At 43.1% G+C, this 22,768-nt stretch overlaps 2 protein-coding genes across 2 annotated transcripts; one reads left to right on the top strand and one right to left on the bottom strand.

Moving 5' to 3' along the window:
• Positions 1 to 553: 553 nt before the first annotated feature.
• Positions 554 to 1,601, bottom strand: LOC116050410 (olfactory receptor 1509-like). The gene has a single exon (XM_031300437.2). It carries the CDS (start codon positions 1,599 to 1,601, stop codon positions 588 to 590), a length of 1,014 nt encoding a protein of 337 aa, XP_031156297.1. The 3' UTR covers positions 554 to 587.
• A 6,049-nt stretch (positions 1,602 to 7,650) lies between these two features.
• Positions 7,651 to 22,334, top strand: LOC116054641 (uncharacterized protein KIAA2012 homolog). Its single transcript, XM_031306337.2, has 24 exons — positions 7,651 to 7,694; positions 8,600 to 8,735; positions 9,013 to 9,144; positions 9,327 to 9,470; positions 9,743 to 9,941; positions 10,326 to 10,477; positions 10,606 to 10,804; positions 11,053 to 11,120; positions 11,599 to 11,803; positions 12,165 to 12,326; positions 12,609 to 12,779; positions 13,892 to 14,014; positions 14,756 to 14,830; positions 15,427 to 15,494; positions 16,364 to 16,436; positions 16,517 to 16,739; positions 17,651 to 17,755; positions 17,873 to 18,062; positions 18,380 to 18,533; positions 18,983 to 19,383; positions 19,716 to 19,924; positions 20,061 to 20,233; positions 21,595 to 21,814; positions 21,922 to 22,334. Exons 1-24 carry the CDS (start codon positions 7,681 to 7,683, stop codon positions 22,088 to 22,090), a joined length of 3,765 nt encoding a protein of 1,254 aa, XP_031162197.2. The 5' UTR covers positions 7,651 to 7,680; the 3' UTR covers positions 22,091 to 22,334.
• The last annotated feature ends 434 nt before the right edge of the window (positions 22,335 to 22,768 follow it).

Genomic DNA, 22,768 nt, shown 5'->3' with positions numbered 1-22,768 from the left:
TTCTCTGATGAATAATCAATGTATTAATAATACTAAAATTCTGATAATTCATTGATAATTGCCACGGAGATTTTTAGTTTTTCTTATACTCATACATACACAAAACTGTAAATAAAACTGCTAATCATGAAATCTTGTGATCTGTGTTTTAAATAATCTCTATTAAATAATAGAGATGGAAATAAATTGTAATCTGTTTAGATGTGAATACAGTATTGTGTGTATTTCATATGTTATTAATCTGCTTAATCTGTTTATTTATACCATCTTCCAGAGAAAACATTGTTGACAAACTGCTCTGTTTTTTGAAAATTAAACCATGTAAACCTATTCTGATATAACCTCCAAATACAATTATGAACCTAATAATGAGCATAATATGAGCACTTTAACCATTTATTTCTTTGTGGGTACACATAGTACTCCATCAATACTCCATCAAGTAATTATATCAAAAATAATACATTGCATTTTCACCACTGCAAACACAACATTCCTTGCTTGAGTAAAATTAATAAACCTATTATAGGGAAGCAACCCCAGAAGATTCCAGTTTTATATGTAAAGCAATGACAACAAAAATATTGCTACAATATAAACTGTGCTGTATTATTTTTATTAATAATGGACGCGAGAATGTAAATACGCTGCAGGAAAATGTAGAGTTGCAATGATTTTAATGTCAACAAATGTTTACAAGCTTGTCTAATTTTTGACAGTTTAAGCCCATACATGATTGGATTTTGAAGAGGCTGAACAATCACTATATACATTGACAAGACAACACTCAGTGGATATGGGACAGAGAACATGTCAAATCTCTGAGTGATCAGAATATAAAAACAGGCAAAGACAGAACTAATGAGTGAAACTAAATGTGGAGTGCAGGTGTCAACAGCCTTCACTTTGGTCTCTTTGGAACCTTTTAAACACACAGCCAAAATTTTGACATAAGTGAATGAAATATAAGTGACAGGAGCAGCAACAGTGAAAAAAAGGCCAAACACCAGATCATGAATAAGTGACACTGTTCTGTCTGGTGAACAAGAAAGTTCCACTACAAGGTGGTGTGCGCAAAAAACCTCGTGGATGACAGTCCCACAACGCTTTAAACGAATAGTGAATGACAGTAAAACTCCAACCTCTACAAAGGAAACTATCCAAATAATAATAATTACCTTTAATACTATTTGTTTAGTTATTATGGCATTGTAATGTAAAGGCTTACAGATACATATAAATCTGTCATATGCCATTATTGTTAACGTTCCAAATTCAACAGCTACATACGTATGAATGTTAAATATTTGAAGGAAACAGAATTGGACAGAAATTTCATGAGTGTCCAACAACAATTGATGCATCAAGCAAGGCAACATAGACGTGCTGCCATATATTTCATTAACAAACAAATTACACAGGAATATATACATCGGCTCATGCAGATTTCTGTCAACATAAATAATGACAATAAGAACTGTGTTGGCCAAAATAACTGATGTGTAAAATAGCAATGCCACAGTGAAAAACAAGTACTTTAAGGGTCCCATGTTACCATACATAGCCAACACAAATGACTTAATCTGAGTTGAGTTCTCCATCAGCCCAGTAATAAGACACAAGCAGCTTAGATGATGAATTCAAAGTTATAGAATATGGTCATGGAAAAATATAGTTTGTAATAAACATGAACCTTTTGGTAGACGTTAACCTATACCATAACATGTCAAGAAAACCTGGAATTACAAACATCCATTAAAAATTACTGTGTAAGACTTTGTGAGAATTTGTGTCATATTACTCATATCAGAGATGAAATTTACCAGTCAGAGAGATGGATGATCAATAGGAAACTGAAGACTGCCATAACCTCCCCTCCCTACTGAGACAAACAGAAGCAGTTGCTGTACCTTTATACTTTTGTTCTGGCCAACAAACCAACATGTCAAGAAGAATATTAAACCAATCAAGACTGAGCTATTGTTTCTTGTAGAATGCTGCCATGTTTGGATGTAGCAAGTACCAGAGGTGGGACCAAGTCCTTGTTTTGAAAGTTGTTGTGAATCTGTTACATTCCGTTCTGTGAAAACTCTGAGCAAATCCTCTCATCTGTTTTAATTGGCATCATAAATTGTTGTAAATATATGCCTTCCTGAAGATGTATTCACGTGAACCTACCTTGAACCAATCCTCCTTTCCTCTGGTGCCCCTTTCTTATCTATACTCTTACGTCATCTAAGTGAATGGAGCGATTGTTTGAAAATTAAAATCTATTATTGTGTCTCTATTTAAACCTTTAGAACAGAGATCTTCAACAGGGGGTCCGGGACCCCAAGGGGTCCACAGAGTTACTGCAGGGGGGCCTCCAAATTATTGTTAATTCTTTGAAAGATTTTTCAAAAATGAATGTGAATCCAACATATTATTAGCAAATACAGTATAAAACAGCAAGAAAAAAAAACAATGATCATAGGCTCACTGGCCTATAGGTAAGGTGGTCACTAAGGTAGCCATCCACAGATACAGTTAATCCTGAGGATTCACTGTGCAACATGTATGTTTAACATTAAAAGATTATTTATAGAATCAACAATTATTATTTTAACAGCTTAGTATTCTATGCATAAAAAAGGTATGTATAAACTACCCTACATGTTATTGTAGACCCAGTTTAATATGCCATTTATTTTATACAATATACGTAGTAGGGGGTCATTGATCACTCTGTCTATCAGTTAAGGGGTCATTGGCTTAAAAAACATTGAAGACCCCTGTTTTAGAACATTGTGAACTGAACCCTGCTTCCTGTCACTTTGTTGTTCCGAGGGCTCATAACTGCCTTCAGAATCAACTCACGGAGGTCAAGCCAGTAGACGATAGGATACGAACTACGAAACAATTGTGAACGGATTGTTTCATAACCTCTCCTGGAACCATCACCTTATCGTGGTGGAGAGGTTTGTGTGTCCTTATGAACCTGAGGGCTGTGTTGTCTGGAGCTTTGTGCTCCTGGTAGGGTCTCCCAAGGCAAAGTGGTCTCAGGGGAGGGGCCAGACAAAGAATGGTTCAAAAACCCTATGAAAAAACGAGGTAGAGATGGAGTGACCCTGCCCGGAGGAAACCCGGGGCCCCCGTCTGGAGCCAGGCCCAGATGGAGGGCCCAGATGGAGGGCCCGTCAGCGAGCGCCTGGTGGCCGGGTTTGCCACGGAGCCCGGCCGGGCACAGCCCGAAAAAGCTACGTGGCACCTCTCTCTCCAACCCATGGGCCCACCACCTGTGGGAGGAACCGCAGGGGTCGGGTGCGCTGCCACATGGGTGGCAGTGAAGGTCAGGGGCCTCGACGGACCAGACCCGGGCAGCAGACGCTGGCTCTGGGGACGTGGAACGTCACCTCTCTGTGGGGGAAGGAGCCGGAACTTGTGCGGGAGGTGGAGCGCTACCAGTTGGATCTGGTGGGGCTTACCTCTACGCACAGTCTCGGTTCTGGAACCATACTCCTGGATAGGGGTTGGACTCTTTTCTTCTCCGGAGTTGCCCAGGGTGTGAGGCGCCGGGCGGGTGTGGGGATACTCACGAGCCCCCGGCTGAGCGCCGCTATGTTGGAGTTTACCCCGGTGGACGAGACTGCGGGTTGTGGGGGGGAAAACTCTGACTGTTGTTTGTGCGTATGCACCAAACAAGAGCTCGGAGTATTCGGCCTTCTTGGAGACCTTGAATGGAGTCCTGCATGGGGCTCCAGGGGGGGACTCCATAGTTCTGCTGGGGGACTTCAACGCGCACGTGGGAAATGATGGAGACACATGGAGAGGCGTGATTGGGAGGAACAGCCTCCCTGATCTAAACCAGAGTGGTTGTTTGTTGTTGGACTTCTGTGATAGTCATGGATTGTCTATAACGAACACCATGTTCGAACATAGGGATGCTCATAAGTGTACTTGGTACCAGAGCACCCTAGGCCAAAGGTCAATGATCGATTTTATAATCGTTTCATCTGATCTGAGGCCGTATGTTTTGGACACTCGGGTGAAGAGAGGGGCAGAGCTGTCAACTGATCACCATCTGGTGGTGAGTTGGGTCAGAGGGTGTGGGAAGACTCTGGACAGACCTGGTAAGCCCAAACGGGTAGTGCGGGTAAATTGGGAACGTCTGGAGGAGGCCCCTGTCCGACAGACTTTCAACTCACACCTCCGGCGGAGCTTTTCGTGCATCCCTGTGGAGGCTGGGGGCATTGAACCCGAGTGGACAATGTTCAAAGTTTCCATTGCTGAAGCTGCGGCGGGGAGCTGTGGTCTTAGGGTCTTAGGTGCCTCAAGGGCCGGTAACCCACGAACACCGTAGTGGACACTGGTGGTCAGGGAAGCCGTCCGACTGAAGAAGGAGTCTTTCCGGGATATGTTATCCCAGAGGACTCCGGAGGCAGTTGCAATGTACCGAAGGGCCCGAAGGGCTGCAGCCTCTGCCGTGAAAGAGGCAAAGCAGCGGGTGTGGGAGAAGTTCGGAGAAGACATGGAGAAGGACTTTCGGTCGGCACCAAAGTGCTTCTGGAAAACCGTTCGCCACCTCAGGAGGGGGAAGCGGGGAACCATCCAAGCTGTGTACAGTAAGGATGGGACGCTGTTGACCTCAACTGAGGAGGTAATAGGGCGGTGGAAGGAGCACTTTGAGGAACTCCTAAATCCGACTAATACGCCCTCTATGGTAGAGGCAGAGCTGGAGGATGATGGGGGATTGTCGTCAATTTCCCTGGTGGAAGTTGCTGAGGTACTTAAACAACTCCACAGTGGCAAAGCCCCAGGGATTGATGAGATCCGTCCAGAAATGCTTAAAGCTCTGGGTGTGGAGGGGTTGTCTTGGTTGACACGCCTCTTCAACATTGCGTGGAAGTCGGGGACGGTGCCTAAGGAGTGGCAGACCGGGGTGGTGGTTCCCCTTTTCAAAAAGGGGGACCAGAGGGTGTGTGCCAATTACAGGGGTATCACACTTCTCAGCCTCCCCGGTAAAGTCTACTCCAAGCTGCTGGAAAGGAGGGTTCGGTCGATAGTCGAACCTCAGGTTGAAGAGGAACAATGCGGATTCCGTCCTGGTCGTGGAACAACGGACCAGATCTTTACTCTCGCAAGGATCCTGGAGGGAGCCTGGGAGTATGCCCAACCGGTCTACATGTGCTTTGTGGATCTGGAGAAGGCGTATGACCGGGTCCCCCGGGAGATACTGTGGGAGGTGCTGCGGGAGTATGGGGTGTGGGGGTCCCTTCTCAGGGCCATCCAATCTCTGTACGACCAAAGCGAGAGCTGTGTCCGGGTTCTCGGCAGTAAGTCGGACTTGTTTCAGGTGAGAGTTGGCCTCCGCCAGGGCTGCGCTTTGTCACCAATCCTGTTTGTAGTATTTATGGACAGGATATCGAGGCGTAGTCGGGGTGGAGAGGGGTTGCAGTTTGGTGAGCTGGGGATCTCATCGCTGTTTTTTGCGGATGATTTGGTCCTGATGACATCGTCGGCCTGTGACCTTCAGCACTCACTGGATCGGTTCACAGCCGAGTGTGAAGCGGCTGGGATGAGGATCAGCACCTCTAAATCTGAGGCCATGGTTCTCAGCAGGAAACCGATGGAGTGCCTTCTCCAGGTAGGGAATGAGTCTTTACCCCAAGTGAAGGAGTTCAAGTACCTTGGGGTATTGTTCGTGAGTGAGGGGACAATGGAGCGGGAGATTGGTCGGAGAATCGGCGCAGCGGGTGCGGTATTACACTCAATTTATCGCACCGTTGTGACGAAAAGAGAGCTGAGCCAGAAGGCAAAGCTCTCAATCTACCGGTCAGTTTTCGTTCCTACCCTCACCTATGGTCATGAAGGCTGGGTCATGACCGAAAGAACGAGATCCAGGGTACAAGCGGCCAAAATGGGTTTCCTCAGGAGGGTGGCTGGTGTCTCCCTTAGAGATAGGGTGAGAAGCTCAGTCATCCGTGAGGAGCTCGGAGTAGAGCCGCTGCTCCTTCGCGTCGAAAGGAGCCAGTTGAGGTGGTTCGGGCATCTGGTAAGGATGCCCCCTGGGCGCCTCCCTAGGGAGGTGTTCCAGGCACGTCCAGCTGGGAGGAGGCCTCGGGGAAGACCCAGGACTAGGTGGAGGGATTATATCTCCAACCTGGCCTGGGAACGCCTCGGGATCCCCAGTCGGAGCTGGTTAATGTGGCTCGGGAAAGGGAAGTTTGGGGTCCCCTGCTGGAGCTGCTACCCCCGCGACCCGTTACCGGATAAGCGGAAGAAGATGGGTGGATGGATGGATGTTTCATAACAAAAGTCCAAAAGCCATGACGCAGGTTCTAAAGTCCAGACAGGCAAGTCTCCAAGTCAGGTGGAAGTCCTTAACAAATCATTATGCACTCTTCGCCACATGAAATTAAAAAGAAAATACTAAAAATAACAAGATACTGTAAAAATGTAATATTTGAAATAATAATAATAATAATCTCGCCTGGAATACAGAATTGGGTGCCACTTCTGGAGCCAGGCCTGGTAGCTTATTGGCGAGTGTCTGGTGGCCAAGCCTGTACCCATAGAAACTTCAGCATTTTGGCCCACCATCCACAAGGATAGGCTAGGGGTCTAGTGCAATGTCAACTGGTTCGCAGGTCGAGGCTGGGGCCTAACCCCTGGCAGTGTGAACTTGCAATTGGGACTTTGAATGTCTGGTGGGGGGAGTAGCTTGAGTTTAGGAGGGAGGTGAAGGCTGAAGAGGGGCTGTATTCTCTCTTGTTTTGAGTGGCACAGGGTGAGTAGCACTGCTTTAGGGTTGGGATACAAACAAGCCCCCGATGAGCACTGCTGTGTTGGAGTGGTCGCCTCTATGTGTCATCATAGAACAGTTTAGAGTACCTGGCCCTGTTGTAGTCTCTGGGTGGGGTCTGGGACAGGGCATGGAAGATTATCCGGTCAATATGTGCCTTAAGATGCCTGGGGTCTTGTTCATGAGTGAGTGTTAGATTGACTGGGAGATGGAAAGACAGATTAGTGCAGTGTCAACAGTGATGGGGGCATTGTACCAAACTGTTGTGGTAATAAAGGAGCTGAGTCTGAAGGTCATGTTCTCAAATTACCAATGGATATCAATTTCAACCTTCATGAGCTTTGGATAATCACTGAAAGAAAGAAACCATGGATGCATGAAGCAAGTCATGAAGCAAGTCACAATACAGGGCTGCCCCAACCTTGATGATAGGCAAAGAAGTCTAGTGTGATGTCAGATGGGGGGTAGGGGCCTTGGCATACTGATGCCTGGCTGCGACCAACTAGCAATAAACTACAACTTATCACGCCTTTAATGCCCTGGTGCATGTGAGGTGTTCTCACAGTACTGGAGGCAACATTTAAAAGTCTTATTTTCCTTTATGTGTGTGTGTGTGTGTGTGTGTGTGTGTGTGTGTGTGTGTGTGTGCGTGCGTGCGTGAGTGAGCGTGTGTGTGCATGCGTGTGTGTGGGTGTGGGAGTGTGTGTGTGTGTGTGTGTGTGTGGGTGTGCTACCATACATGTCACTGCAGCCACGGCAACAGAAACACAAAGTACAGACTCTCAACAACCTAGCAACAGGGATTAAACACACAGCCACCCACAGACACACACACACACACACACACACACACACACACACACACACATACACATACACACACAAAGGGCAGTCTTTGTATGGGAGACAGCAGGTACGTCCAATATTTTGTCTTTTAATGCTCATTTCTGCTATAAAATATGATACAAATCAAGAAACAAGGAGCTGAAAAACTAAATAAATCTAAATCTTCCTCACTTACTTGACTTTTTTCCAATTCTTTCTCTGGATTTGTTTTTCTTCTCTGGATTTGTTGGTACTTCTAATGTTGGTGAATCAGGAAATTGTGTTTATTCTGTTATATTCACTCTGTCAATATGAATGAGGACTGTCTAGACCTACTTTATCTATAAAGTATCCTGAGATAACTTCTGATGTGATTTTACAATATAAATGAAATAGAATTGTATTGAATCTAATAGCTAAACTGAAAGCTTGATGATACGTGACTTCCATAATTGCCTCTTTCGTTGCATGTGCTATCTGCTGTGATTTATATCCAGTTGTTGCATTAAAGACAATGTTGTCTCTGTTATAGTCTAGTATAGTAAGGCAGAAGTAAAAAGTAGCATTCAGAGATAATTACCTGTGCTCCACAATGACTTTACACATTGGGCAGTGGTGCCAATAGCTTTCTTATTTTCTATCTTAAACTTTATTTGCACGCAGTGCCTCATTCTTATACCCGTATGTCCTTTTCTACCCTCATGGTTGCAGTGGTCTGGAGCCAAACACAGCACACGTTGAGTGAGAAGAATCAGGGTACACCTGATCAGGTTGCCAGTGTTTCACAGTGCCACCACTCACCTCAAACGATTCAATCTAATTCACACTTACATTCACAAATATAAAGGCAATTAAGAGTACATTTTCATGCATATCAAAACCAACACAGACTCTGAGAGCAAAAGAAAACTCCACAAAAACCTAAACCTACTGTAATAGTTACATTTTAAATTACCAAATCAATTCAGAATCATCTGCATAGAGCACTATTAGCCATCCTCCAAGAATCCAAGACATCATGAAGGATTTGTCTCTGTCCCTGCTGAGTCGGGGGTGTGCTCGATTCGTCTCAACCAACAGAAACACAGGGAGACATGACGGACGGCTGGACGTCTGCTTTACACCACAGGTACTCACAAAGGCTGTAATAGGGGCAATTCTAACTATTAGTATCGAAATGAACTTTAATTGCATATTGGTCAGATTGTTTGTTGGTTGCTGGTTTACTGTCTTGGTTATGGAATGTAATTATATTAAACATCCTCACATTTATGTCAATTAACCGATAATTCAGTTCATCCATCAATCCAGACATTCAATAATCAATCAATCAATCAATCAATCAATCAATCAATCAATCATTCCATTTATCTTATAATCAATATTATCCATCAATCTGTCAACAGGATTACTACATTTGGAAGTCCCAGGACTCTCTCCTGCGACTGTCCAACAGCGGCCATCTGCTTGTGGAGGCAGAGTCAGCCATTCCAAAAACTTATAGCACCCGTAGGGGGCCACTTCTACTATACTCCCAGGTATCTGTATTTGTGTGTGTGTATTATGTGTGTTTGTGTACCAATGGATATGTGCCTACTGTAAACAGTTAACAAGACAGACACAAGTGTGAGCCTTTACTGAAAACTCCATATTGATCTACATAGACCTTTGACATTTACAGAAACCAAGAGGTTTCAGGTTGACCTTCTTCTGTCTCCAGGACTTGATTACTATGGAAACGGGTTGTCTCTCAGAGACCAGAGAGAAGAAGCAGCGGGTTGTTCGGCGGTACACTCAACAAATGGAACAACTGAGCACCCTCAAGGAGTTATCGGCAGCCATTTTGAGCTACAGTGACACTCAGGTATAGACCAGGAATAACTCCTCTTATTTACGTAAACCAAGCATTTAGAAAAAGTGAAGCACTATTAATCAGTATGTATTTATATTAACAGTAAGCTCATGGTTTTGGATTTTAGGGAAGATTGATTGTTTGGTTTGGTCTTAGAGCTCTCATCAACCCTGTTTCTAGGAGCAGTAGGCAGCTATTTTAGCAAACAAGCTAAACTTTTTCTACCACATAGTTGGATCGTCAAAAATTCATTAATGCAAGTCTTATGTTTGTCTTCTTTTCAGTTCACCTCCTCCAGACTCAATCCACTCCTCTGTCCTCCTCTTCATCTACCTCCTGCTCCAGACCTTCATCGTCCCAGCCCTCTGCCTCTCCCTCTTCGCACAACACAAGAGCAGCCCAGTCCGGATTTTCTTGTACAGCTGAACCCCCAGTGGCTTCCTGCAGAGAGAATCACTGAACAACTGGATAATCAACCTGAAGGTAAAAGATGGAAACATGGATAGATGGGTTGATACAAACTGGTATAGGTGGAGATTCAAAGTCCAAAACAGAAACTCTTTCATAGTATCCTGTTATGAGCAAGAACAACACAACAAATATGATGTAACAACAAGAAAATATGCTGCCTGAATAGCAAAGAATTTCATAATGAATAAAGTGTAAATCTACGAAACTTCTCTGCCAGAATAACAAATTATCAAACTTGTGTGCAGTAAAGCCACTTGGGAGTCATGTGGCTTTTGTAAGTCCTTCTCTGTTTATTAAAACTATAACGAAGTGGAAGAATGCAACCATGTCAACTATCCCAAAGCAGTTGAAAGCAACTTAGTATGGTTAGATTCTAAAAATGAAGCCTATCTGCAGATAATGCGGAGGAGCAGAGCAGCAGGAAAAGAGTCAGGCTGGATCTGTTCCTTCAGATACCCTGCACCTCCAGGAGTCCAACTCCACAGATGGAGCCTCATCCCTGGGTACACTATGCAGCAAAGACCCCTGACGAACCAGAGAAACCTCAGGTGGATGCTTATGACTGAAACTGAATCTATACATGTGTATTATTATGTATTTATGTGCATTTATCTTTGAAAATGTATATGTAAATGTATTTAATTTATTGGCTAAATGGGTTTTCTACCAACTGCAGACTTATGACATGCGGCAAACTGAAAATATACAGAATACTGAAATAAACCACCGTAGTATGGGAGGGGAGCTCCAGCATCCAAAGAAATGGATCCATGACGTGGCAGATGATCAACGCTGTTCCATTCAAGAAAGTGGAACGACCGGTGATGAAGACAACTATGAAAAATCGCTAAGTGGGAAAAGACCTGGGAGGATAGGTGTGTGTGTGGTCTGTCATAATAGACAGAAATGTATGTCCTAATGTGTATGAAAATAAGTCAACAATATATCAAGAAGTCATCTTCATGTACTCATGTTCTTTTTCAGTATATCAATCAACAACTGTATTTTCCTGACTGTTGTCTAGTCAGACTACGTGGAGTATACACCAAACCTTAACCTCGTAGTACAACTCCTCTACAGTATATGTTGATAATGATGCACTGATTGCCTTCCCCACACACAGGCTTCCTTCCTCCCCTGACAGTGGGACATTCAGCCAGTAATGGACCTTGCTGGGAGAAGACAGACAGGGTAAGACACGTTCACACAAACTTAGGTAGTGAATTAGAAAATTGCTGTTTGTGAAGATAAAATTTGGCATATAGAAAAATGAAATTAATCAGATATTCAAGAGCACCATTATCTGGATTATCATAGAAACAGGTACTATCTCTAAAAATGTACTATTTTACTAACTTTGAGTGACATTGATTGGCAGTAAATTGCCAATATCCTTGAAACACACATCATTTGGTTTTATTGGACTTTATACTCCATTACTTCCGCTCTTTATATACTGAAATATCACAGTAGAATACTTTTTTTCAACAACTGCAAAAACGGAAATCTGCAAAGGTGCATGTGCATTTTTGGTTTTTTCTGATCTCTATGGCATAAATATTGGTTTTCTTTGAAATACTGACTGAAATCCTCATTTCCCACATGGGGCATTACATTATCTGAGAGCAAAACCTCTGAATAGCAGATACGCCTCTATGGAATGTTTCAGGGCCCCAGCAGGGATGAACACCATGCACGGTGCCTACCTCCAATAGCAGAGAGTCGTACCTTCACCCCCGGCCGGGCAATCCCAGCTCAGACTGGGCAGGATGCCCAACCAAAGGCAGAAAGAGTTGGATTTCAATCCCAAGAAAATCTGAATAGACTCCATCAGCAGCCTCTGGTTCTTCCTCTGCTGTTTCCTGGAAAGAAGGGTAACAAAGACACACACAGGGGACGACTATACACACACTGACTTAGTTGGATAGATCAGTATGTTTGGCAATATTCTATACTATATGCACTATACTCTTATTTCACATAATTATTACACAGCATTTTCAACAAGTCAGGTCAGATATGTCTTCCATATGATTAGTAAGCTACACAGCAGTTACATCTGGCAATTACTTAGTGAAATATTTAATAACAGCTTACCTCTCCATAGTGTGTGTTGTGCAACCCGTTTTAATTTAGTGATGTGTACATCTCCACTTCGTAAACACTGACATTATAACAAGGAAATGTTCATCTGCCAATGTACAAATTATTAACTCTTCTTCCTCTCTCTTTCAGAAGAGATAAGTGGAAACCAAAAAGGAGGAGGAGAAAAAACACAGAGACAATACTATATAAAAGAGACAGTAGAGCAGGGAGGAGGAGGAAGAGGAGGAGGAGGAGGCGGGCTACCTTCTGAGAAAGACAAAGGTTCTATGATTCTGCTGGAGCCAGCAGAAGGTACAGCACAAACTTTACAAGCTGGTGTTTAGATGTGAAATGATACATTCTGCCTGATAGATGGAGAGATCAGCTCAACAGCAACCTCTTTGTGTGTCTTTGTGGTTGTTGTGATGTATGATTCATTTGCTGCAATGCTGCCACAAAACCCATCCACTGAGCTACTTCCCAAGCCATACACTCTAGTTGGAGAATATTTTCTGCAAGGGTTTACCATGGTCTTTGTGTCCATCACACTGTCTTCTCTTGTGTCTTCTCTGTCTTCTGTGTCTTCCCCTTCAGAGCCTCCTCCTCCAGTAGGACTGCTGGGTTGTGTTGCAGGACGGAAAGGCCCGGGCAAACAGAGCTCTTTGGCCTTTTTACAGAACCGACTGCTTGACCTCCAGGATCCCTATGAATCCAGCGATGCTAACAGAGGCGTGGTGAGGGGCGTTCTGCCTCTGGAGCTGAGAGGTATGGGGAGCTAAACCCCTGTGTCTGAACAGGAAACTATGTTAACTATTTCTTCCTTTGTTCTGATTCAGCTTTCAAAGTGATTCCAGTAAAATGGACAGTAGCCACTGTGTGTGTTCAATGCAGACTGTCGCTTACGAAAAGCTTCATGAGCTACATCCCAAATTATCCACGCTTTGTTTCTGTTGTATCTCTTGTAATAGTGTGAATCATAGAACTGTCATGGAGACACAGTGGGCCTCATGCAAGACCCACTCCTATCAACAAATATGAGATATGATTGAAGATAACTTGTTGCATTCAACCTTTAACTAAAATGTAAAAGTGACCTACAATGGAGTTGTTAGTAAAACAGACATGAACCTTGTCTTTCCATGTAGTTAATGTTTTTAAAATCTTACTTTGCATACATGGTTACTCAACTTCACAACCAGTTCACCTCTTTCCTGACATTCATATATTTACATTAATTCAATGTGTGAGAGATAATGTTTTTCAGTGCCTGAAATGGGCCTCTACTCACCAGCACTGCTGATGTTTGTCCATAAGTTCTCTTACTTCTAATTGTAATTAACAGTATTGTTCAGTCAGGAACACACATAGATTTAACCATTTATTGCAACCGATTGGTGTGTGTCTGATAGGAATGATAATTCAATTAGCGGGCGTATGACTTCCATGTCCTGCATGAACTAACGCTAAGCTTAATTTAATAGGCTATATATCATGATTTAATGGGGGAGAAAACAAGCAATTCTATGTAAAATTAGACATCTAGCACCCCAGTAGAGGCTAAATGGAATGATCCTTCATTTCATTTTATCGTTTCATGACCACATTTTCAGACACTGTGACGATTCGACTGTGAAATTGGTAGGCTAACCAGGCTCCGTAGATCAAACCATTGAATAGTCGACTACTGTGGGTCACCTCTACAAGATATCCATGTGAATACAAATATATCCAAGACACATGCAATGATCATCTTATGCAATTGCTGAATTAGGGTACTGGCACATTTTTTGGTCCAATCCAGGCACTGGTTGTTTCACTATTATTCACCCGTCAAAGGGTCTATGTCTCCGTTCCTCAGAGTTGTTGTGTGTTGTCAGATTTGCAGAATGGCAAATCTGTTGGCAGCCTGATCTTGGGTCCTGATGGGGAGATCATTCAGCTGTCGCTGTATGACAACAGCCAGGATCCATCTCACGCTGATGGTGACACACAGGATAGAGGTACGCTCAAAACTTCTTTCATCAAGAAATCCAAAATCGGTACACTTCCTGTAACATTAGAGCAGTATGTCAAACTCAAATTCACTAAGGGCCACACTGGAAATGATAATCACGTTTCCAGTGTTCGTGTTTATTTTATTGACATGCTTTTATTTCGAAAAAGTCAAATATCTTTGACTATATTATTGCATGTCTCATATAGCTTTCTCACTTACAGTTTGGTCGACATAAACTCTAGACATAAAAGTTCCTTAGCCATCATAGAAAAAAAGTGCCAAAAAAGGACAGAAATAAAGCAACAAAAACAACAACAAAAAAACGTTGGATAAAGAAAAAAGCACCAACAGTGTCGCCAAAAGTAAGAAAAAGCAACAAAAACTAGGGCTGGGGCGCCTAGGTAGCTCACCTGGCAGAGCGTGCGCCCCATGTACAGAGGCTCGGTCCTCGCCACAGCGGCAGTGGATTCAATTCCGACCTGCGACCCTTTGCTGCATGTCATTCCCCCTCTCTCTCCCCTTTCAAATCTAAGCTGTCCTGTCAAATAAAGGCCTAAAAATGCCCCCCCCCCCAAAAAAAAATAGGTGGGCTGAAATTAATTGTGAACCTAAATTGATATGCGGGCCGGATCAAAATCTGCGAGGGGCCGGATTTGCCCCACGGGCCTTGAGTTTGACACGTGTGCATTAGAGCAAGGTGAAGGATTTCAGTAATTATCAATAACTCACTCTTTCTGTCACACAGCTCTCCAGGTTTTGTCGACAGAAGGAGAGAAGTTGCCCTGGGTCATTGTGCTGCAGCCTGCACACACACATACAGGTCTGTGTGTACACACACACACACACACACACACACACACACACACACACATTCTTGTGGTCTTTTGTAGAGTTGGAGGGGCAGGTTCGGTATGCAATACTCTTTGATGCTCTTCAGGGGTGGATTTCTTTAGATGAAATGCCGGTTTAACAAGTTCTCTTGTCTTTCTCTATTGGCTTGTATTTCATTCTTATCAAACAGTCTGTATCTGTTGCTTTGTATCCGTCTCCATTGATTGCAGTGGAAACTTTGTCATTGTTTATGTCATTGAAGTACTTTGATGGACTTCCAGTGTCCATCACAAATATATTTGGGACAGGTTCAGCAAAGGCACACATTGCTTTCAACTTGTTTTTTCCAGGTTTAGATGTCATGCCATTGGGCTTGAATTGGCTCATGAGTACATAATTCTATACATTAGACACAGTTCAATAATTAATTGGTATTAGTTGTACCTGTAGTTGTTTGCTTGGTATTAGCTTCCCTTTGCAATTAACCATTTGGTTTAAAAAGCACATCACATATTTTGTTATGAATTCCCAAACCCTGCCTGTGTTTGTTCCCTGATGTAACCATTGCCTGTTCATTGTGTGCAGAGGGTGAGGTGGAGCTGAACATAGATGGCCCTGAGCGTGACATCCAGTACCATCAGTCCATACACAAGGTGATGTGCTGTTTTCTAACTGACCTTTAAAGGGTACAGCATGTGTTTTTGTAGCTCAGCGCTAAAACTGCTGATGAAGACTCTCAAAAGTAAAAGTATGTTTATTCAGAGCACCTCGTCATGAACATAAATGTTGTGTATTCCAGAGAACAAAAAGTCCCATGTCTGTCTGTAGTGGTGGTGAAAGTAACTAAGTACATTTCAGTCAGGAGAGAAAAGTGAATGAAGTAAAGATGAATGTTTATTACAACAGATGATATGTGATATTTAAGTATTGGCAGTAACTCTTATGCACTTAGACTGTACAGGGAGATTTGAAAACAAGGGGGCAGAAGGAATATCAATCCCCCCATGGAGGCCAGATATCGGTGGTAGTGGCTGATGATTCGGATGAGGAGCTGATAAATCTCATAACTTTTTTAACGGAAGGAGCCGTATTACAGTAACCTTGAGCATATCACAATGTAATGTTACATCTGTGTCCCAAATCTGTATCAAATGCTGTAAAGTAAATCATCGCTGTCTAAAAACACAGGGATGATATGCAGAATTTCATAATGCACGATTTAAACATTTTCAATATACGAGCTGATGTCTGGAATTGTGATTATGTTTTATTTAGTGGTATAATTAAGTACAAAATTCACCCTGCCATGTTGACTATAGCTCATATAATTGTTCATTTTAACTTCTTAAAATCTTGTATTCAAAGCTTTGCTGTAATGCTCACTGATCACAATGTCTTTAGTTATAAGCCTAAGCAAAATATTCCAAGAATCCAAGATTTGATATTAGTATTTAGACATTGAGCATCCTTTATGTCTACACAATATCTCTTACTATTTTTTTTAATTCTTTTCTCCAACCAGCTCTTAGATCTTCCCAGAGATCAACAGATGTCAGAGACGAATGCATGCTCGCCCAGGAGCCACACAGACCCAGGTAAAACTCTGCTGCTTATTGTCTCATAATTTGAATTTGAATTTGAATGCATATTATCCATGTCATGTTTGTCATTCCAGCAACTGTGACCAAGAAAACCAAGAAAAAAACAAAGGGTGCAGAGGCAGTGGCAGAAACATGGGAAAAGGATGCTGAAAACAATGTTAGGATGCCTCCGCTGAGGGAGCGGGTAGGGAAGGAGGAGCCAACAGGAGGCAACACTGAGGCAGAGGAGGAGGACGAAGAGGAAGAGCTGGGCAGTATAGGACCGACTAGCCATTTTCCTGGATCACATCAGCCAGGGTTAGTGTAATTCTTCTTTAACTTGATGTCTTTATGTTAAAGACATAATCAATGTGTCAGATTTTCTCAGTAGCAGATAACTAAACGTATTAAACTAATGGTTTTGTGTTTGTTATTGATTACACCAAGAGTTCTCATATCAGTATTTGTTACAAAGACCGAGAATCAATTTGAGCGTTTAGTCTGAGCTTTTCTTCTTTTGCACCAAAGATTTATTTTTTGTCTGTTTAGCTGAACCGAGTTGTCCAACACTGTCAAGACTCTTGAGTCTTCAATCCTGTTCCCTATTAATACATGTAATTATTGTAATTCAAACATTCAGAGATAAGGCAAAAGACCAGCAGTTTCAGTGGGAGCAATTTCCGAGAGTGAATATTTGCCACAACCCTCAAAACTGCATGGTAACTAAAGTTTCATTAGATGTATGTGGCCCCATATGTGATCACTTTAAGGTTCCCATTTAGCAGACAAACAAGAGGCTGGAATCAACCAACATTACATCTGATGTTACTGCAGGAGAATTATTAAAGGTTATTTTATTGATGTCATTGTGCCGGATTTCTGGGCACTGAAGTTCTTGAATTTCCATCTTGCTGATTTATAGATATCATTTTTGTAGTACCGCAGCTTTTATCTCTAGATTGTGGACATTGAAGATACTTCTCTATGTGGATCAATCTTCGGTTTAAAAAATGGTTGTCATGCACCATTATGATTATAATCATTTTTCCCTCTTTGAAATAAACACGTCAAGAGTAATCCTTCATATTTGAGATGTTGCAAGTCAACAGGATCCCACAGCTGATGGTCTGCTGACACTGAATAAAAAGTTTGTTGCTGAAATGAGAATGTGAAACATTTGGAGATTTGTCCTGAGAGAGGCAGCAGTTTAATGATGATGTATCATTCAGCCAGCAGAACATCGGCCCAAATGAAGCAACAACAGAGGATGCTGTAAACAAATGGAGGAAGAATACTAAGAGGAAGGTCACTGAGGAAACAGCAACAACTACAGGGTGAACTAGGAATACTCACAAGCTCTGACAAAAAAAAAAACACAACAGACATTGTAAGCCCTTTGACTTCTTCAACGCACAAACTGCACACACTCACACACCCCTCCATTTATTTAGGAAAAGAGAGATGAAAACAGTGAAAGGTGCAGCATCAGATGGACAGAAGACATCGAGGACGAGGAGGGAGGGAAGACAGCAAAGGGAAAAGACAGGAAGTGATGCTCAATCAATCAGGAGCCAGAAACAAGAGGAACGGACCAACAGAGAAGCAGCAGAGACTCTGGACCAGTCTGCTCTCCCTTCTGTGGTAAGTCTTGATTGACTGGTTGATGCAATGGGTTTGCTGTGGCTGCTGATTCCAATCAGTTTGAGGAGAGCATGATGGGATTATTGACTTTTTTAGGACTTTTTTTAGGAGACTTTTGTATTTTTCTCAAAGTTTATGAAATCAAGATATGCCCAAAGCGATAAAATACATACTGTTATGTAATTGTACCGTATTGTCAAATGTGTTAGATACACACTGAAATACCATCCAAATAGAAACACATGTATCTATCCAAAGCAAAGGATAAGATGATATGCCATTCAGGTTTATTATTATTGCACTTTTCTGTCTTTTAGAAAAAGAAGATGACGGACAGGGAAGGAGAGAGAAGAGGAGGAAAGATGAATGAGGAGAGAGAAGAGCAAGGAGAAGAGGCGAGGCAGAAGGAAGAGTCTGCTGGGAGGAGGAGGAGGAGGAGAGGAAGGCTGAAACACAAAGAGTTAGTCGTTGGTAAGTCATTGAGGCAAAACGACAACATGACACTTGCCAGGACGGGACATTTGTTTGAAATTTGAAGTTTGAAACTTTTAACGTTTAAAATTCTCTCAAATGGTGATAGAGGGACACATTCTTCGGGACACAAAGCAACTCAAACTTAAACTCAACTTAAAGTTTTATCTTTAATTTGGGCATCACATCATTAAAACACTACATGTCTTACATAATGTATGTTTTATAATAAAAACCAAAGACAAAAGACAAAGACATTTTATTCCCATGCAGTGAACCCTGATATGGAGATTTGCAGGTGAAAAGATGGCATCTAGAATAAATTTTGTGAGATGAAAGTATTGTAGCCATCTCTGTAGAAGTATAGGAAGCTATATTTCCATGTGAATCATGTCTTTACTTTTGCATTCCTGTCCTGTCTTTTTCACTTTCCTTTTCTTTTCTCACAGGAAACCATGATGACCCCCTGGAGAACGAGGAGGTGGAAATCAGCCAAGAATTGGAAGAGGAGTCTCAGCTAAAATCCACCAAAAGGCCCTCGGCAACAAAAATTCACAATAACAACACCAAAACAAATTCAGAGGCAGAGGAGGACACGGATACAGACACAGAGCACCTTTCCACCAATGCTGACCAACACAGCAGCGTCCAATCAGTGAGCTCGCTACGGTCCACTGCCGCTGCATCCCAATTCAGCCAGAGGAGCTCGAAGAGGTCTGCTGCCTCGTCCTGTGAGGAGGCATTGCCGGCCAGCGCCGTGGGTCTCGCTTCATCGCGTGGCTGCCTGTCGTCATGTTCGACTGTCATGGTAACGGAGGAACAGCTGATGCTGAACCCAGCAAAGCCAGAGGTTGGTAGGAAGCACACACACAGAGAAAATACTGTACTTTTTTCACGTTTGATTTAATAATGTAATGTAGTTAACGTAACCCTAATAATGCTGTCTGAGTGAAAGTTTAACATCATTGATCTAATTATCACAACTTATAGTAATGCTGTAATATCACAGTTCTTTATAATGATTTAATTTCCCGTTATTTCACTCATTATTAAATAAAAAATTGTATTCTGCCATTTCTCAGGTTTGCCAAGCACTGAAAAAAAAAAAACACAAAAAGTATGTACGTTAAATAATAATTTTTGTCGTTGTGCATATTTGGACTCTGTGTGTGTGTGTCTTAGTCCTCTAGCCCCAAAAAAAGTCAGGAGAAAGAGGAGGAGGCTGCAGCTCTGCGTCTGGCCCAGCGAGCAGAGAGGCGGAGGCAGGAGGTGGAGAGGAAGAGGAGGGAGCGGGAGGAAGAAGAGAGGAAGCGGCAGGAGAGGGAGCAGACAGAGGAGAGGATGAAGAGCGAGCTGGAGGGCGAGAGAAGGAAGAGAGCTGAGGAGCTCAGGTTCTACTTTTTCTATAACAATATAAAGATTAACTGCGTAAAGGACAGGTTCAAAGTGTTTTCAAGTCTGTCTTAAAAACAATAGTCAGAGGACATAACGACTGCCACTTCATTCATATTCAATCTCCATCTCCAGACTGAAGAAGCTGGCGGAGGAGGATGAGAGGAGGAAGCACGAGGAAGAGAAGCAGGAGCAAGTGAAACTGGAGCAGGCGCAAAGAGAAAGAGAGAGAAGGAGGCAAGAAGAGCGGAGACGACAGATGGAGTTACTCCGGAGGATGAGAGAGGAGGAGGAACAGAGGAGGAAAGGTGAGCGTCAGAGGAGGTGAAAAAGAAAGAGCAGTGACAAAAAAAAAATGATGATAAAGAGAAATCATGGGGGAAAAAAACCTTTTCCTAAACCTAGTCAATTAGTTTTGTTAAATTCACAACGTTAACCACGTGTTTATAACTGGGGTCGCTGCTACGTGTTGAAACAAATGTAGAAGACAGGGTTAAAGGAACACACCGACTTATTGGGACTTTAGCTTATTCACCGTATCCCCCAGAGTTAGATAAGTCCATACATAGCCTTCTCATCTCCGTGTGTGTCGTAACTCTGTCTGAAGGCCGTTTTACAGTTGCCGCATCCGAGCTTGCGCGCGCCAATGTGACGTCAAAATGACGTAGATCTCGCTGCCGCACCAGGATTCTGATTGCGTGTCCAGTGGGCGTGCACCACTCTATTTTTTTTAGCGGCGCGTGACAAAGCGGAAACAGGATGCCTGAACGAGCTTGAGGGTAACCGGATGCCAGGACTCTCAGAGTGACTGCAAGCCTCTCTTGTAAACTTACTGGGTTTAGATGAGTTCTTTTATGGTGAATGAAAGGCTTGATCCATCGACTAGGTCATCAAATCTAAGCATTGACGGCAACGCTGCTGCCAGTTCTGCCGTAGTTTATCTTTTTCTTCTTCTTCTAGTCCGTAGAAATAGCAAAGTTGGTAGCCTTTCCTCATTAGCGCCACCTCTGTTCAGGAGAAGACTGCAACTAGTGTTGCGACCACCACGCGGGAGTATAAACAGTTACGCCGCTCCCATGACATCACACTGGTGCTCGACAGGTCGGCTGCGGCGAGTATACCACATGTTTGACGCACCCTCCGCTAGCCTCGCTTAGCCCAGATGCTGGAGGTAACCGGCTCCATCTAACCTACTGCTCCCAATAAGTGACAAAATAACGCCAACATTTTCCTATTTACATGTTGTGATTTGTATAGTCACAGCGTGTACAAATAACAAGGTTACATGAGACACAGCCATCTACAAACTGGCAACTAATTCTCAGATGGCGAAGCACTGCTACTTTTGCTACATGGGCAGAGTGATTTGCTCGCAGCACCTGAGAAGCCTTGTGGTGAGGAGCAGAGAGTTTGCCTGGAGTTCGCTCAGATTTGGAGTAATATCACTCCGCCCAAGTAAGTAGCAGTGCTTCGCTTAGCATCTGTGCTAAGCGAGGCTAGCGGTGGGTGTGTCAGAAAGAGTTACGACACGCACAGAGATGAGAAGGGTATGTATGGACTTATCTAACTCTAGGGGATACGGTGAATAAGCTAAAGTCCCAATAAGTCGGTGTGTTCCTTTAAGTATGAAGTGTTAGCGTGGATCTGTTACCATTTTGTCTTATCTCAGCTGAACTAGAGTGTCTGCGCCTGGAAGAGGAAAGGAAGCAGGAGGAGGAGAGCAAGAAGCTACAGGAGATGGATGAGAGTGAAAGGATAGATTACCTCTGTAGGAAGGAGCAGGAGGAGGAGAACAGGAGGAACAAAGAAGAGGAGTGTAAGAGGAGAGATGAAGAGGCTGCCTTGCGGGCCGCAGAGGAGGCCAAGCTGCAGGCGGAGCTGCTCGCCAGGTAAATATATATAAGCCTCTGTGTCCTGGGGCTATAAATCCATATATTCAGAAGTTTAAAAAGCATTACACTATATTTGCGTCTCTCTTTATTCTGTCCTCCTGCAGACAGATGGTGCTGTTGCAGCAGCAGTTGGCCTTTAAAAGGGGTCTCGTGTTGGAGGCTGGAGGTCTAGAGAAAACTCAGGGGATCTCCAGACCGTGGATCTACTCTTATTTCACTTTGTTACAGCTACTGGGTCTAAATCCAACTAAAGCTGAGACTACTACCCCCTGACCTTTAACCTCCTTGAGATCATGATGGACGCCTGCGAAAGATTTTTGTTTGATGAAATGGTTCACCCATTTTGGAAGAGCGTTAAATCAAATGGAAGATATGTAGTGAGGGGGGACAAGCATATGCACATCCATACTCATCTGTTTCTCGAAAGAAAATACCTTCTCCCTTGTCCATTTGTCAGATGTATTATTTGCTTTTCTCTTTTCTTTTTCCCTTTGTTTCTATAAAAGGCAAAGTTTGAAATCATGTTGTTGTCCTTAACTGTTAGTTTACATGCTTAGATTTTGTTTTGGCATACACTATATACACACACTAGCTTTGGAGGCCTCACTAGTCAGGTATTAACTATAATTTCATAGATTCTGTGTTAGCACAAGACATTACTGTTCATATGATCCAGTAACAAATGCATTCTATAAATTAGCTATGAGCTTCGCTGCCCAGGGGGCCCAAAATCCGGCCTTGTAAATCCCCAACCTCCCAACTTTCTTTGATTCAGTAATGTCAATAGCATTGGGCCACATACAAGCCCAGAGGTGATGTAAGCTCACTGTAATGAGGGTCATTAGGTCCTCGACTGTGACCTCCCCAGTGGGCCACCTCTACGGAGGTGAACAGGCCTCAGGGAACAGAGCTGGCTACAGCAAGACTTCAACCAGCTTATTACTGTATGAC

This window comes from Sander lucioperca, chromosome 8, assembly GCF_008315115.2.
Source record: "Sander lucioperca isolate FBNREF2018 chromosome 8, SLUC_FBN_1.2, whole genome shotgun sequence".
Lineage (NCBI taxonomy): Eukaryota > Metazoa > Chordata > Actinopteri > Perciformes > Percidae > Sander > Sander lucioperca.
The sequence above is the reverse complement of the archived record's forward strand: the minus strand, read 5'-3'. Positions and strand labels throughout refer to the sequence as shown.